Source organism: Carassius auratus, chromosome 8, assembly GCF_003368295.1.
Source record: "Carassius auratus strain Wakin chromosome 8, ASM336829v1, whole genome shotgun sequence".
Lineage (NCBI taxonomy): Eukaryota > Metazoa > Chordata > Actinopteri > Cypriniformes > Cyprinidae > Carassius > Carassius auratus.
Window position 1 is genome coordinate 15,225,723 of NC_039250.1, and position 17,953 is coordinate 15,243,675.

A 17,953-nucleotide genomic window follows, 5' to 3' on the forward strand; every position below is an offset into this window, starting at 1 on the left:
TACAGTTTTCTTCATGATTAAATAGTTTTGCTTTAAAGTACATGTAAAATCAAAAGGAAAAGAGAATAAGACAATATAAGTAATTATGGAGTTACATATAAAAAATTATTAAGTCCTACTTGAGTGGTCAAAAAAGCAGTAAAGCACATATAATATAATTTGAAACTATAATGTTTCAATGTTTTTTAATTTTTCTTATTGCAATTAACATGCTGTTATGTTCTGAAAATACTACATTTAGTTCACACCTAAGCATATTATTTTGAGTGTATACAAGGGTAAAAGTGCTAATAAAAACATTAAATATACTGTACACTCTGACCTAGTTTTTCCCCACTATGTAAAACGTGTCTTCAATCATATATTGCAACATAAAAAATGCCAGGGGAGTTGTGTCAGGTGACAATGATTTATTGTTGCTTAACCATTTATGGTTGCTTAATGTATTGTATTACACACAGTCAATTACAGAATGTAAAACACTGCATTTGGCATTAGCAAATCCATATACAGCAAATGGTTTAAGAGTAAGTTTATTGGAATTTTTTTTACACAAATGTTGAAATTTTACACATAAATGCAACATACAAAACATTGTAACTCATCCAGGAGTAATCCTAAGTAACCATGACTATAATATTAAATATCTGAGGATTTTTTACTATATTTTTAATAAGTTTTATAATAGGAATATTGTAACAACTTATTCTTGGAATTATTTACAGTGAGAATGAAATACTTTACAAAATGAATAGCTAAAATAATGAAATGTAGATAAAGAGAGAGCCTAATATTTAGCAGATTTTGTAAGAATAAACATTACTACATAACACTGTGCAAAATCATTCAGGATACAATTTATGTTTGTTCATGATCCTTAACTGTACCATTTTTTTTTTTACTGTGGTAAACATTGGGGCCTGATTATGAGCTACATAAAAATGAGACATGCATTGCCTTAAAGTCCTCAAACTGCTGAGGGTAAAAATATATTCTCAAATCATGTGGACTCGTTTTTAGGGAAGCGTATTTCTGTCATGCAATAAAAATATAAAAGATAAATGCGACCTTTCAAATCTTTTTTTTTTTTTTTTTTGCAGTACTGTCTTTCTTTACTCAGAATTTTGAGTTTACATCTTGTGCTTATGACTTCTTTCTTGGAATTCCATGTTTCTTTCTAGCAAACTTTGACTTTTACTTGGAATTCTGAGTTTATATCTTACAATTCTGTCTTTTTTCCATAGAATTCTAGACTTTTTTTTAAAAGATGCCTGACCACACGCACGTGCACAGTTTTGTGAGAAAATTAATTTGTGTGATGTAAACTCAAACTGAGTAATATTTATTTTCTGCTTCCATAGTTTAACACTTCATGCTAAATCACCATACCAATAAAGAAATCAATGTGCTCCCATAAATGGTGTATTTCTCTATGCAATCAGATTTTAGACAGAACTTCACTGGCCAACAAAGTGAATATTGTAGGTCATCTGATGGCCATTGTCCCAGGCATACAGCACCTTATCTTTGGGATTGTAGTCCACTTGGGTCGCAAAAGCATACTCGTTAGTGAACGGCAAACGTGGAGCGGCCTCTGTGTTCGTGTGCGTATCGTAGGCATACGAAATCTCACCCTCTTTCTGGTTGTAGACGTCAACGGCGTACAGCACTCCACACACGATGAAGCAGTTTCCGTACGAGTTGCGCTTCAGCCCAGTCCTCCATGTCGTCTCCTTCTTCATGGACAGGTCGCTTGGGTCCAGCTTGCTGATGACGATGACTTCGTGTTGCGAATAGTCGTAATCCAACGCTGGGTAGATCACCCAGAGACCGCTCTCGTCTACGGCAAAATCGATGTCTGAATGTCCTCGCCATTTCCAGGGTGTGTTGTCCTCATAGACAGCGTCGTGAAGCTGAGTCCAAGCTGCCACGAAGCGCATGCGCAAGTCATATTTGATGATGTTTTTGGTGAAGGCTCTGTTGTAATAGAAGGCACCATTGTAGACCACATGGCCGGTTCCTATCCAGTTGTAGGGAAGCTTGTAGAGGTTACTCCAGCGACCTTTCATTGAGGAAGATGTTCAAAAGATCTTGATTATGATTCAGTTTGTACTGATACATTGTGCATGTATAATTTATATTAGCTACAAAATCCATCCTGGCCATGCAGCGATATTCTAGACTCCATAGTGGGAGGAACTGACCAAAAATGAATTGAGTTCACTGATAGCATTTTTTGTTTGTGATCTGCAACACCTGTTTCACTAAATAAATTATGCAAATTATGAATAAAATATTCTCTGAATGCCAGTTTTGCAGTGCAATTCTCCATCTTGCAGGTTAATTTCGAATGCTGTGTTTGATTATAGCACTTTTAAATTAGCAGTATAGCATTAAAGTGGTTGGTGCATGGTTAGTAAACAAGAAAACAATAAAAGTGGCAGGAATCTTTAGTAAATTTGCCCCTCTTTGTTTTGCTCTTTTACCTTGTTTGAAATTCTCCAGGTTGCGGAACTCCACCAGGTTATTGCCGTAGTAATAGTTTGTAACGTAGATCTTGTTGTCTTTGGCCACTGGGTCCTTCATCCAGGCTCCTTCATTCCGTCCATAGCTGTGATGCTTCTCTGGCATCTCCACTGACGCCAATGTGCCCTCACAGTCTAAAGATTTACCTATTCAAAGAAATAAATATGGGCACACATATACCACAAAAAAAATATGCAAATAAAAAATAAACAGTTTGAATAGATAAATACATATATATAAAAATACCTTTTAAATGTTTGGGTCAGAAAGACTTTTTAATGTTTTTGAAAGAAGACTCTAATGTTCACCAAGGCTAAATTTATTTACCATAATCATAAATACAGCAAAACAGTAATACTCTGAAATCTTTATTACAATTTAAAAAAAACTGTCTTCTATTTTAATATATTGCAATTTATTTCTCTGATGCTAAGCTGATTTTTTTCCAGTAAAAGCCAGACAAAGCATCACAAAGGAGGAAACCCAGTCTCTAGTGAAGTCCATGAGTCCAGACTTAAGGCAGCCATTGCCTGCAAAGGATTCTCTTATATATATATATATTTTTTACCCAATATATATATATATATATATATATATATATATATATATATATATAAACTTTTTACTTATGATTATATTTATTTGTCCAAATACATTTGAGCCCCTTAAAATGGGGGGACTGTTTATAAAAATGTTTGTAATTCCTAAGCATTTGATATTTTTGTTCAACCCCTTGAATTAAAGCTTAAAGTCTGCACTTCAATTTAATTGATTGTTTTTTTTTTTTATTATTCTGTTCTGGTGGCATATATATATATAATAAATAAATAAATCATACCCGCTTTGTGCAAGTGTGTAATTCCTCCACTGCCTACTGGTTTCTCTGGTGCTGCTGTGGACAAGGTTGAATTCATGATGGGCATTTCACTGGTGGTTGCTAGTGTGGTGCTTGTTGTTGTCACAGAGGCAAGCGTAGTGGTTGTTATTGGCAGTATAGTTGATGTTATTTCAGACTCTTCCAAAACTAGCTCGGAGCCTCTTTTGTCCTCGGTTAGGTGGCCAGTGTGGGTTTTGGCAGAGTTTTCTGAAAAGAGCATAAGGAGAAAGCCGGGGAGGGTTTGAAAGGCAGATTACAATTCTTGGCCTGAAGTTTCACCCCGAGCATTTCAGATTCCTCACATCAAAAGAATTATTAATGAGATGTTGCACTCGAAGAAACTTCCTGCACTGTAACCCAGTCTCTGCCTGCAACGCTTGGATTCGACATTCCTACACTGAGCCCATTTCATCTCGTGCCATATACAACAGATCTCCGTAAAACAATGTCAGCGGAGAGACCCTAATCTGAGCCTTCTCTTCCTGCACTGTGGGAGCGTCTGGAACATTAAACCTGGACATGAGCACAGGACATAAGTATATCAGATATTCCTACAACACTCCATCACTGCTATCTGTCATTCAAGGACACGGGGCCAGTACTGTAATAGTTTTGGACACCTCAGCAAACTTATGATTATTTTCTCTTCCCCGCATGTCACTGTTTTATATTTGGTTCTGGAAAGCAATGGGAATGATTTCATCCCAGAGGAAAGCTCTTGCTGATACTGTTGATGAAATAAGAAATACAGAGCAGCATTTCGCTAAAACAACTCAAGTTATAGCCTCTCAGGAGATGCATTTATTACCCAAGAAGAACTTATGGGTCCACTATGCTGTAGATTTCAGGTCCAGATTCATGAGAAGGGAACCACCTTTTCCTAACCACGGGCTATTCTGGTGTTTACAATTAAGGATTTTATTGAGAAATAAAATGATTGCAGAAGAAATTTATTGAGGATATGGAGATCTAGTGGAGAGGCTCGTGAAATATAAACTATAAAACACTTCTCTTGACTTTCTGCTCTTGTACCTCCTGTACCTCATAAGGGGCACTGGAACATTTTAAAGCCTGAGCTCACAAAAAAACTACAGGTGCAAACAACCTGTCCTCAAAAACTTTATACATTTTTTTTTTTTTTTTTTTTTTTTTTTTTTACAAATTTGAAACTATTTTTTGGTGATGGTGATTTCCAAAAAATGCTGCCACAATAACGCATGTTGCTAAGTGCTGGAATACACTATACATGATGTTTGCCCAGATTTGGGCCCCTTTGCGGATTCCAGTCCCCTCTCTCCACCCAATGCTTTCCTGTCTGTGCTCTACTGTCCTGTCCATTAATGGCACAAAAAAGCATAAATTCAACTTTAAAGAAATCTGGTCAGATTTGAAAAATGTGTGTAGTGCATTCCAGCTTTAAGGTATTTTGCTAAAGTGTTCTTGGTGTTTGCTTGGGTATTCTTGGGCCAGTTGTGTAAACTTTGTGTAACCTAATTTACTATGTTAAGACAGTAAATGAAGTACGAGTCTAACCAACTAGCAGTTAGCCAAGGGCTAATCAGACTCATGCTTTAGATTCTACTTGGACTCATTATCATACCATCATACACTACGTGATTTGCTGTGTAATCTGTCAACTCAAGTCTATAGATTGGCTCTGACTTTCAGCAACTAGTGTCGACTTCTCCAGAACAAAAACTGGGCAAAAGTCATCTTAACGTGTTCTGAATAGTTGCCTCAAGTCTCTATGATGTTCAAGAATATAGAAGTGTTTCACCCATTTTATCACCCATAAATGCAATTGCTTTTGGCTCTACACGGAGGTGGTTTTCAGAAAGCATTAATTGAACACAGATGTGATGTGCACGGTCTCCATACCTCTCTCTCCTCTCCCTGCTGAATGTGACTCCGAGTCGTCTGTCTTGGATGCTTTGTAGTATGTGATCCCCCTGATGACTCCCGCCTGGTGCACTAAGGGCTTGGTTTTGCTGGTAGGGTCTGGCCTCGCAGGTTTTGATGCTTTGGCAGGAGCCTCTTTCTTGGGCTTGACGGGTTTCTCTTTTGGCTGTTTGGGTGGAGGTTTGACAGCTGCGGGTTTCTTGTTGGGTGGTTTTATGACCTCCTTGGACTTTTTACTCTCCGTGCCCTGGGATCATACAGTTTTAATTTACAAGGGCTGGTTTTGTACATTTGTGTGTGTGCCACTGTGGCGGAGAGAGTGTGTGTTACCTGTGCTTTACTGTCAGAGGCTGCATCTTTCTGCAGCAGCTGTAGTCCCAGGCTGGAGATCTCTTTCTTGATGCTCACCATGATGTCAGAGTAGTTCTCGTAGCGCTTCAACTGATTGGACAGATTTACTACGCTGTCCCTCACAAACTCATTCTCCCTGGTAAGGTTTGTCTTTATGGTCTATGAAGAGATCGTCAGAATAGTGTCATACTTCTGTCAGCTGAAGCTTAACTGATGTTTCACATTCAGATCTGATCAGTCAGATGGTTACCTCTTCTAGTGTGTTCATCTGAGTCACCACCTTGTTCATGTAGGCATGGACTTTCATCAGATCCATACTGTACAATGTTCCTTCCAGCAGATCTACCATGGAATGGAGCTGGACACAAACACAGGAAAATAAAGGATGATTCTTTGAGCCAGTGTGATATTTGATATGAAAACACACTGCATTTATGCTTAAAGGAATATTAATTGGGATTGCTTTTGGATATTGCACATGAATTTCACTTTGGATAAGAGGATTGGAGTGTTTTCTTGCCATCGGTGTGTATAGGATGAACACTAGATATTCTTTGATACTCTATCTTTAGCTGACGTGTGTATGTTTCGGGTCAGGCTCTGTGGACAGCATCTACTGCATGCAGCTGATTATAGAAACTAAGTTTGACCGTTTTGGGTTTGGAAAAATAAACAAAAAAATTGTGTCAGAGTTTTTTAGCTCTTGTTGGGCAAAATGATTTTCTGTTGTAATCGACCGCATCTGTGGCATGCTTTGCATTATGAGAAAATCATTTTTATTCTCAGTAGATTCTCAAGTTTGGCAACTTTTGATAAACACTGTAGAAATTCAGGCCTGAACATCCAAAAAAGTTCAAAGTACAGTCTAAACATCTTTAAAAATGCCAAATTAAGAAAAAAAACTTTTAATTCAACTCTGAGCATCTTAAAAGTGGTGAAATAAAACATTAACATCTTAAAAAAAAAAAACTAAAAACTAAGACCAGACCATATTAATACCTCAACATGTCAAAGTATGGCCTAAGCATCTCATAAAATGACAAATTAAATCCTTAAAGTATTAAAAAGTAAGTCATGGAAATCTGAGGAAATGTGAAAAGTCAGAATTAAGACCTAAAAGGGATAATTCACGCAAAAATGAAAACTAAACAATGATTTACTCACCTTCAAGCCAGGTGTATATGACTTTCAGATTAACACAGAGTTATATTTAAAAAAATGTCCTGGCTTTATAATGGCAGTGAATGGCTGTTGATATTCAGTAGTCCAAGAAAACTCCAATAAAGTGCATCCATCCATCATTAAAAAAGTGCTCCACAGGTAAACAAAACTTTGGCTCTAGTGAGACTGTCCTACGTCATCCGCTGGAACACCACTCTCTCGTGAACATGCATACGTCAGTCAGTGGAAGCTAGAGATTTAGTTTTATGAAGTTTTAAATATTTATATTTTTCTTACACAAATACATCAAGCCCTGTGGAGCACTTTATATGATGGATAGATACACTTTATTGGACTTCTATTGAATATAAACTGCCATTATAAAGCTTGGAGGAGCCACAACATTTTTTTAAATAGCTTAAATGAGATTGTATTCATCTGAAAGAAGAAAGTCATATAGACCTAAGATAGCTTGAAGGTGTGTAAATCATTTTGGGGGGAACTATCCTTTAAATATGCCAAATTCAGGCAGTATCCAAAATCCCTATTTTAGGGCTTTTATAAAAAATTTCAGGACCTCGATTTATATTCTATCTGTGTCACTAAAGCATAAAAAAAAAAATCTGATCGGAGAAAAATGTTGATTTTTACCTTAAGTAGTTCAGGAGCTTGTTTCCTGAGTTTTTCCGTTCTCCATTCATTCTCACATGGGTTGAGTGAGGAGGGAGGAGCCGTGCAGGAACATTTACAGTCGGAGCCTGAGCTGACCGTCTCCACCGTGTAAAAATCATCCACTCGCAAGCTTCCGTCACGGAGCCTGGAGCAAGCCTCAATGCTCAAGGGCCGCATCACACACTTACAACGGCAGTCTGAGCCCTCAGATATCATCCTGACCGGCTCCGGCTCACCGAAAATCTGACAGAGAATTATTGATATGAGATTCTTATGTTCACCAAAGTATTGATTTAATAAGAAACTAAAACAGTAAAAAACAGTAGTGTTGTAAAATATTATTACAATTTAAAATAACTGTTTTCCTATTGTTACACTTTAAAAAAAAAAAGCTATTTCTTCCTGTGATGACAAAATTGATCCCCCCACCCCCCAGAATTTTCACATTTAGGATTTAATGATGAATAAAAATATCAAAAGAACAACATTTATTTGATGTTTTGAAATCTTTTGTAACTATGTAAGAGACTTGTCACCTTTGATTAATATATATATATATATATATATATATATATATATATATATATATATATATATATATATATATATATATATATCATTTGTATTATATATAGAGTTATATGAAGTATAATATATTATATGGATTATTCTTATCATAACCAGCCTGTACATCAAGATCAAACTAAATCCTTCAAGTGCCAGTGGAATGACATGTGGTGCAATTGGGAACAAAACAAGAGTTTAATCCTTTCATGTCCCTCTTAAATCATCAGTTTAAAGCTTTTCTGCACTTTAGTATATGATCAAGCGAAAAGCTGCTAATTTACGTTGAAGAGCGTAACAGACTTTGCCTGTCGGCTTGAGCCCTGATGCTCTGGAAGTGATCAGCCGTTATACTATGGCCCATGAGGAACCCACTGCAGTGAAACTTTACCAGGTCCTGTAACATCTGTCCACAATTTGAACTCCCTACCTTTACACACATACTTTTTACTTGATGGATCTATGCCATTTTACATCCATTTCAAATCTTATCTCTAGTTCCAAGTTACACAAAACACATAACAATCTATCTAGTATCTGCATTTTATGAATCAAGACCACTACCTTTGGAGAAGACTCAGAAAAATACGTTTTTTGTTTTCTCTCTCTCTCTCACGCACGCATATGTTGTCAGTTAGCGCTAACTTTTACCATGGCACTGGCTTTGAAGACAGCCTGGGGCTTGAGATTCCCATAAATTCAGCCCAGTGATGGGACCTGAGTGGATTTGCGCCTTCTCTCATAAACAATTTGTGTTTAAACCACATCCTGCAGCACCTCGCAGTTTGACAGAACATCTCTCATTTCTCAATAAGAGCCTCACATGACATCAGTGGGTTACATGTGAATATCATTTATAGAACATGTACTTGCGCCATAAAGCAATAATTGGACAGATATGAGGCTTCATAAAAGCCAGGTGTTGTTGAATATGGAGGATGACCATATATGGTGCCGCGCTCTCCAACAAGTCAGCCACATGTACTTCAAAAAGCTGCTTTCGTAATACCTACCTGACACTGACTAATAAATCCAGCTTCATGAACAGTAGCAGTAAAAGCGAAAAGACTATGTGGAGCCACAGGAGCAGAACACACAGAACGGACGATACGCAATGACGTCATACGATTGAGAAAGTAGTAGTAAATGATGCACAGATGTGCTGTTTTTTTCTCGTACTGCCAAACCAATTTGCTGCTGTTGAGTATTTAGTGAAGACAGAAGCGTAGGAACAATCTGAAAAGTTACAAGACATTATTTGCTTGGCTCATGAATATGAATTAGATCTACCAATTGACAGAAGCTCTGTTTAGTTTTAAAGGAACAGTACACCCAAATATAAATAATGCTGTCATTATTTACTCACACTCATGTTGTTGTAAAACTTTATGACTTTCTTCAGTCTGTGGAACAAAATAAGATATTCTCAATGTTTCATCTGTTTTTGAAAGTCAATGGGGACCGAAATTGGTTTGGAATGACATGAGACAGAGTAAACCACTACAATCTCAAGGATGGCTTCAGAGTATTTACTTTCCTTTCTGGTAAGCATTAATACATAAAGACATTATGACCCTGCATAAAAGTTGAAACACTATGTCCTACTGTATTTGATTGACATGTGGCCCCGCCTCCATCTAACAGTGGCCCTTTTGCTCTCTGACTGTTTGCCCAAAGAGCTCAGGCCTGTCATCTGTCTGTACTGAGATTTAGAGGTCTCTATAAATGCCCAGCCACGGCACATGTGGAACTGTTTATAGGCAGCAAAATATTTCAGCATTTCTGAAATTCTTCATTATAAGATCCGCTCCGTCTTTAAGACATCCATTTGTCTGATCTCGCAACTGCCACATGGTCGGGTACAGTGAGGCTAAAGGCTCCGCAGGGTAAAGGGACCTTTTGGGTTTTTTCCACTCTCTAAACACTAAATAGCAAATAAAGACACCACAGTGCTTTCCTAAACATCTGTTTGTTGTTTTGTGCTGCAAGATTGTCCTGAACCATAAGGTCATCATGTGCAAAGGCTGCTAATGAGGTCATTTGATCTTTTATTTTTATTTTTATGTTGTCTCATAAGAATCCCTGGAAGAAATTTGAACATAGATTTCAAAAACTTGTACATTAAATATGTACTTTATTAGTAATTGTCAAATTAATGAAAACATATCTGGAGTAAAATGGTAAATTATGCAAGGGAACTCCCCCTGTGGCTAAAAATGGCATCAAGAAAAAAAAAAAAAAAAAGATTCAAAACACCACCGAAAACACTGCATGATGGAATAATACAGAATACCCACTAAAAGGTAAGTAAATTAAAATAAAAAAGGTGGTAAATCATATGCTGACATTGTTATTTTGTTCGTAATACAATAAAATAGAATTGTATTTCATTTTTACTTTATTTAAAACTGAATAAAATAATAAATGCTATATTAACAGCATAAGATGACAAATTTTCAATATTCACATGTAACCATGAGCTGCAATCACAAAAAACTTTAATGTTTTAAAGAAGTTGTTTGGATTGAAAATTTTAATAACATGGCTTAAAGTCCTAGTCCTTCTGAAGAATTGAATCATAGTTCCATGAAAACCACACAATAACACACACGGGGTGCCACACAAAACCTGAGTGACTGTCAGCTTGAAGTGGAAGGATTTAATAAAGCTCTGCTGTTCTTTTGTGTAAGCTCAGACTGATAGGGGACATTAAAAAGATTTAGTCTGACAGTAATTTGCCCAATTTCTCAAAAACACATTTCATCCTCTGTTGAAATTACCCCAGAATCGCTTCCATTGTTCAAGCAAGTTAATTTGTTGAAAAGTCCTGTAACACTTACTCAAACACACACTCAGCATCTAAAGCATAGTGGCTTTGACAATAAGGGCCCTTGTTAACCATAATGAAAGAATGCAAATGGACCACAAGATTAACTGGGCTGAATGAAGGATGTCATATAGATTTAGATATAACTCTATAAATGGCGTTCCAACAGTTGCAGGTCATGCAAACAAACATCTAAAGTTATCTAAACCTGCTACTTGAACATTTGGTCTGAATGTAGTGTACCTCCCAACTGACCAAACAGGGAATGGGCTGCTATATCCTGAGATAAGATAAGATGTTTTTCCAAAAATACTTGACAGGAACAGTTGTCAACATTGGCTGCTTTCCCGAAAAGCCTCCTAGCCCAATAACCTCATGCCTGCTGAAGCAGTTCAGGTTATGAGTCTGATCTCTCTTTCAGTGAGGTGTTGTCAATGGCTGGCTCATCCTCTTCCTTTAATCTAAGGCTTTGAAACAACACTAAAGCAAGTTTATGGCTAGTATTCAAGATGATCCCACACTAAAAGAAACATGTGAAACTGTCTAGAGCATTCTGAGATTACAAAGATGCATCTCTTTGATGTGCACCAGAGTCACGGTTCATATCAAGTGTGGCTTCATTATTCCGCTGAACATGAAAAAAATCCAGGGTCAGTTTGTGGTCCATAGGCTCCTCGAGGAGGTCTGTGGATTGGTGTATAAAATATCAATCTATGGATCAATTAATCAATCAGTAAAAACAGCGATATTATAAAATAATATTTAAAATAACTTCTTTCTGTTTGAATATATTTTAAAATGTAATTTAATCCTGTTTATTACTATTATTATTACTAGTATTATTACTCCAGACTTCATGTCACATGATCCTTCAGAAATCCTTCTTTATACTGATTTGTTGCTCAATAATTTTTATTATCAGTGTTCAAAACCATTTTCTCGGTTAAATTTTTTTTTTTTTTTTTTGGAAACTGTGATATGTTTTTTTTTTTGCATTATGACTTTACTACAATTGAATGCATCCTTTCTTTGATTTTTCATACACATTATATCTATATATTTGCACCATTCAGTGAGTGAGAGTCTTTAGTAAGGTTCAGTCTCAATGCAAAATGGACCACAAATATATAGAGTTGTTTGGGGTTATTCCCAGGGTCAGAAAAGACTGACTGAGACAAAATAAAAGATCTAGATCTGAAGACACATTTAGCCTCTCCAGCAGGACACACACAGACAGACACATGTCATTAGGACAGACGTGTCAATTAGGCCCAAACTAGCTTAGTGAGCACTTGTGGATTTTGAGGACACACAGCTACATTCCAGCTGAGCCTGTTTATGTGTCACAGCTCTCTCAACCCAGCTAAGAGATGTGAGACGTTCTGGCTGAGGAAGTCAAACAGATGGTTCACGTTCAACAGAATCAAACAAGCTTTATTTACATCACTCTGATAATAATGATAGAAGTCTTTAAGAAATGTTTAAAACTTTAGCATGTTTATATTCTCTTGTGAAAAGGAAGTACACTTTAAAGCATTCTTTTAAAGAGATGCGTAAAATGCAAATAATACTTCAAAGAATACGTGTATGCAATTTAAGACTTGCGTAAACTTGAGAGCTTTTTGATCAACTTAAGTAGGTACATTTAATATGCAATTTGTATAATTCTATTACCATTGAAATACAGTTAAAGTGTATAGTTGACTGAGCATTTACGGTAAACTAAAATATAATATATAACATAAAACATAATTTATAGGGAAAATTGTATGTCCTATATATTTGCAAATGCACAATTGTAAAGTTACAGTGTCGTACATTTAAAATATATTATCTTTAAATCTAATATCAAATAACTAGGGATGGGAACCGAAAGCCGTTTCTTATTCAGAACCGGTTTTGTTCTTTGAAAAGAACCGGACCCGTGAGCAATTTCTAAGTTTCGGTTCCGAAAACGGTTCTTGTGCAACACGGAACCGGAACGGAACCGGAACCGGAATCGGAAAATTTCTAACGATTCCCAAGCCTACAAATAACACACTACAGTTCAAATTATAATCAAGTATTTACATGTGTTTTTATCTTTTAGTCAATGCATCAAAATAAGTCTACTTCTTTACAACTCGAGAAAAGATTATTAAAACACATTATTACATTTTTAAAGCATACTTAAATGTGTTGAGAAACATGAGTGTAAACGTAAGTGCCCTTTTATTAATATTATGTTACTGCATTTATAATTTTAAATATACTTTTAAGATTTGAAGTACACTACAAGTGCACTTTCAGTAAAATTGAATTCAATTCATCATTCAATAAAAAGCGAACTGGGACAATTCTGAAAATGGTAGTGACCTAGAAATGTCTGACTCCCTGGACAGTGCACTGACTAACTAGAGAACGATTGAGACACACCCATAGTTCATAAATCTAACTGGATGCTATTTATAGTTGCCAGACAGTTTGTGACATTAATATAGATTGTATAATGGCTTTGGACATGGCTTTCTCAATCAGAATTTAGCATCAAAACTCATTTTATAGCTAAAAAGGAGTTAAAAATGTAAAGAGATTACACTAATTTGATGATTTAACATTATAATTTATTTGAAAATGAATGCCGAGAAGCCAAATGTTTTACGCAAAGCTGCTGTAAATAGTTCATGCTGGCAAATAAACATTAACCAAACATCATCTGTTGTGGCAGGCCACGAGTTATTATAGTGCTTGATGGACAGTAGCTGCCAAAAGAAGGGCCACTAAAAGTGATTTTGCTCACCACACACCCAGTGTATTTCCTGTTCATTCAAAGATCAGGTCTTATGTAAAGGTCTATATAAAAGAAGACTGGCATTGTTGCAGCATTCTGCGGTTCACTGTCTGGTCTGGATTAAAATATGACAGCCCTTCAGCAGTGATGGCCATCATTACCGTGATGGCTCGGTAAAAGATGTGACACATTAAATGGGACGCAGATGTTCCCGGTTACTCCTGGTTTAAATCTTGTGGTAGAAGTGTTACGACACTTTTATAAACGGGAACTGCCTCAGTCTTTGATTGGCATTGTGTGAGGTTATGTCCCATGAACTAAAACCAATAGCATTTGAAATTAACAAAACACAGCGACTGACTTTTCTATGCTACTATTCTCTTTAAGCATCAACCCTATCATTCCATCATATATATAATATCTTTAAATATCTATAATAATTAATATTTCATGATATTTGGTGAATATCATGAATGTGTTTTTATTTGTAAATATTTCTATCTATCTATCTATCTATCTATCTATAGGCATTTATTTATATATATTAATATATTTAAATATATCATTAAATTATTCAGTTATTATTATTTTTTATTAAAATAATGATTAAGATTTGTATACTCTGCTTTTTTAGAATATTTTAATATACAATTATAGTCTTTCTAAATATTATTTTATATTTCAGACAGTATTCATTTTAATTTTAGCAATTTCATTATCTGCTTTTGCCAATTTTATTGGATTTTTAACAAATATTTTGATTTAGCTTGAATTTCAGTTTTAGTAATTTTTTTGCACTTCTATTACAATTTTTTTTAGGTTTCGTCTTTTCATTAAATATATATATTAATTTTAATGTATATTATTATTATTATTATTATTATTATTATGTATTTCATAATTTATGTTTCATTTTATCTTTGAATTTTTTTTATAGTTTATTTTTTATTTATTCTAAGTTAACAATAACACTGTACACACATGTATTCAAGTTTTAAAAAAGATGTGTTTTACTTGATTTTTACACCCTGTCAGGTATTATATCAAAAACATTATAATAATAATAATAATAATAAAAACAACTCTACTAGATGGCAAATGAGTGCCCAAATAACAAATAAATTTGTAACATTGGTTTGTGATTTCTAGGTTTTACTCAGTTTTCAGTTAATTATCCCACATATTAGTAACAGGTGTCTGTGCTGTTTTAACCTCCTCATCTCTTCACACATATAACCAACAACAAAGACATAAAAAATATTCACAACATTATACAATTAGTTATAGGGTTACTGAGTAGGTGACTATCATTTACAGAGTCAAGACCTCTCTCTCTCTCTCTCTCTCTCTCTCTCTCTCTCACACACACACACCCAGCCATAAGAGGGTAGGGCATGTTTCTGTGGGACTGACAGGGCTGCTCTTAAGTGCTACAGCTGTGTAAGCAGACATATATTGTTTTTAACCCCAGCAGAACTCGACTCCAATTACCATACTAGGCATTGTGCCCAAAACACACTCACACACCCTATCAGGGTCAGTTTAGAAACAAATGTCATGGTTTTCTGAGGAAATGACGGTAGGTCTGTCTGTCCAAAAACTTTATTGAAGGACATCTGTCTCTGGTTGTATCAGCTGCACTGTTAACACAGCTGAGGTTTTGATAAACTCAATCATCTGATTCCAAAACAAGGTCAGACAGAACAAAAATCAACAGTGTGTTCGGCTACTTCACAATTCAGTACGGTGTTTCATGAAGTCTTGTGCATGTAAACTATTAAAACATGCTGCTTAGCATTGTGGCCAGTTATCACAGTGGTAGCCCAAAAAGCAGGACTGGAATTACAGTAAGGTCAGGGGTCTAAAATGCCAATTAAATTTTATTGCCATACCACCACAAGGATTAAAGATTGGAATGTTCTGGCAGTGCCAGGAGTCATTTAGGCCAGCACATATGTGCCAAAATATGTTGCCTGCAGCTTTAAGAGGTGAGGTTGTGTGAGAAAACTCATTTGTTAAGTGTTGTTTGACTTCTTCTGATTGATCTGTCTGTGAAACCCAGTGTGGAAACCCCCATTCTCCCCTATGAGCTTTTCTGTCCAGTTGCACCACTCACTACTCTGTTCTGGAACGCTATGAACATGTACAAGTCTGCTGTTGGACTAAATATCAGCACTCATGAAAAGGAATTTGACCAATCAAATTCAAGGACCATAATAAACTGTTGTATAGTCACTATGTAATGTTTATAAGTTGTTTTATTGTATTTTATTTATATATTGGTTTCATCACCAAGGTTGATTTTATTTGATCAAAATACAGTAAGTGACATTGTTTATTTAAAACATTTTTTTTTCTGTTTACAATATTTTATTTATTTAATTTTTGTTCATGTAATTCCTGACACAGGCAGAGCTTAGTGTCAGAGCAATCCTGAAAATATATGTTTTTTGTTTGTTTTATCATACTTTGAGGTCAGTCACTGCATTTATTTAAAATAGATTTTTGTAACATTATAAATATATTTACTGTCAACGGTGCACTTTTTTCAACGGTTTAATGCGTACTTGACTAAGAAATGTGTAAAAAAAAAAAAAAAAAAAAAAAAAAAACCTTTTTTAACGGAAGTGTATAATGATCCTTTATGAAAACAGATTAATATTATACATTTGACCTCTTGGAATTTCACGTGTCATTGACGCTGATTACGGGATACGTCATTTCACAATCCCCAGATGAACTTCATTTTAAAATCTCACGAATTCTGCAAAACCAGACACTCCCATTCATTGCTGTTACAAAATCAAGAAAATGCTGTCTGCTCTTAACTATTTGGCTGCGGATTTAAAGTCCAGTCTTCAACTCTGCCAAAAACACCATGCGCGACACACTAATGGCAAGCCAATGCTAAATATAAATGAATATAGTTAGGCTATCAGATGATAAATGCACTTGTCATTTAGGTTATTGAAACGAGATCGAACCAAACCGAATGAAATTATACACTAATAATCATGTTTTGGTATTGCAAAACCGCATTTAGCATTCCAAGCTGTGCGTAAAATGTGGAGAGTTGTTCAAATTAAAAGGAAATACACATGAAACGCATCTTACCTTGCTCATAGCTCTTACATCTCTTGCCAAAAGCAGCACATAAGTTATAATACTTGCGTAGATCCACATTTTTCATGAATTAACCCAAGTCACTTTTATTTGCACAGCTTCCACCTGATGATATGATTCGACGTCTCTGAAAGCACCTGTATCCTCAGCCTGGAATTATGAGTCTAGGTCCACAAGAACACAGGTTTACGGCTTCATGATTACAGGTCGGTGCCATGCAGAGTTGTGTATGTTGTGACGCGCAGCTCCAGCTTTGCTCCGCACAGATCTGTGATGAACACGCGCGCGCGCGCACACACACACCCACCAGCACATCTCCGACACTCTCCGTCTGCGCCAATACGAGGCGGGGAGCCGCTGGCCTGGCTGCACTTCTGTGCCACAACGACATTTATATATTTTATGCGTCTGTGCAACGCTCCAAGAACATTTAAAAGTGACCGCTGACCAGTAATTATATTTCTATATTAAAAAGTTATGCGTAAGCTATTTCGTGGTAAACAGCCTACATAACATCAAATGGAGATCAAAAGTTATTATTATTACTAAAGATCGTATTGGTGGTATTAATGTTAGAAATATTAGTGTATAAAATATTAATTATATGGTTTATATTTTCAGTGACAAATAATGGGCAACCTCAAGCAATCTTAAGGTAAAGGTTTCGCTGTTGTATAGCGCCCTCTTTCAGTTAATAGGCTCATGATTATACAGCTGTGATCGGAATGGTCCTGTGTTTTATGGGAATAAAAATTAATGGGATAGTTCAGCCAAAAAATGAAAATGCAAGTTTTTTTTTTCTCTACTAAATAGAAGACAGAAACTCATACAGAGTTGGAACAATTAGTAAATAATGTTAATAATGATTTTTTTTTCTCTCTTTTTTGTGCATTTTTTTTTGTGCATTTTTTTTAGTTAACTTTAATGAGGTTTTGGGGGGAAAGTGTGCTAAATTGCAATAATAATAATAATATTAATAACATTCTTCTTCTTCTTCTTCTTCTTCTTCTTATTATTATTATACACGAACAGTGCTTAATTCTAAATCATTGTATTTTCTAGGACCTGTAATTTTGAGGGCTGAAATTTAACATGATTGTATAGCTTGTATTGTAAAAAAAAAAAAAAAAAAAAAAAAAAAAAAAAAATTATAATAAAAAATCAACTAGAGGAAAAAAAGTAC

The 17,953-nt window shown here is 35.5% G+C and overlaps 1 protein-coding gene across 2 annotated transcripts; it reads right to left on the bottom strand.

The window, feature by feature from the left end:
• Nucleotides 1–381: 381 nt before the first annotated feature.
• LOC113107401 (olfactomedin-like protein 2A) lies at nt 382–16,830 on the bottom strand. Of its 2 annotated transcripts, none has more exons than XM_026269892.1 (8): nt 16,762–16,830; nt 7,466–7,729; nt 5,904–6,011; nt 5,633–5,812; nt 5,282–5,549; nt 3,365–3,610; nt 2,487–2,660; nt 382–2,062 (listed from the first exon to the last, which is right to left on the bottom strand). In XM_026269892.1, the coding sequence occupies exons 1-8, from the start codon at nt 16,828–16,830 to the stop codon at nt 1,458–1,460; spliced, it is 1,914 nt and encodes a 637-aa protein (XP_026125677.1). In that variant the 3' UTR covers nt 382–1,457. The 2 variants fall into 2 exon arrangements, with proteins under 2 accessions (XP_026125677.1, XP_026125676.1); XM_026269891.1 differs by having other exon boundaries at nt 2,487–2,672.
• Between the last annotated feature and the right edge of the window lie 1,123 nt (nt 16,831–17,953).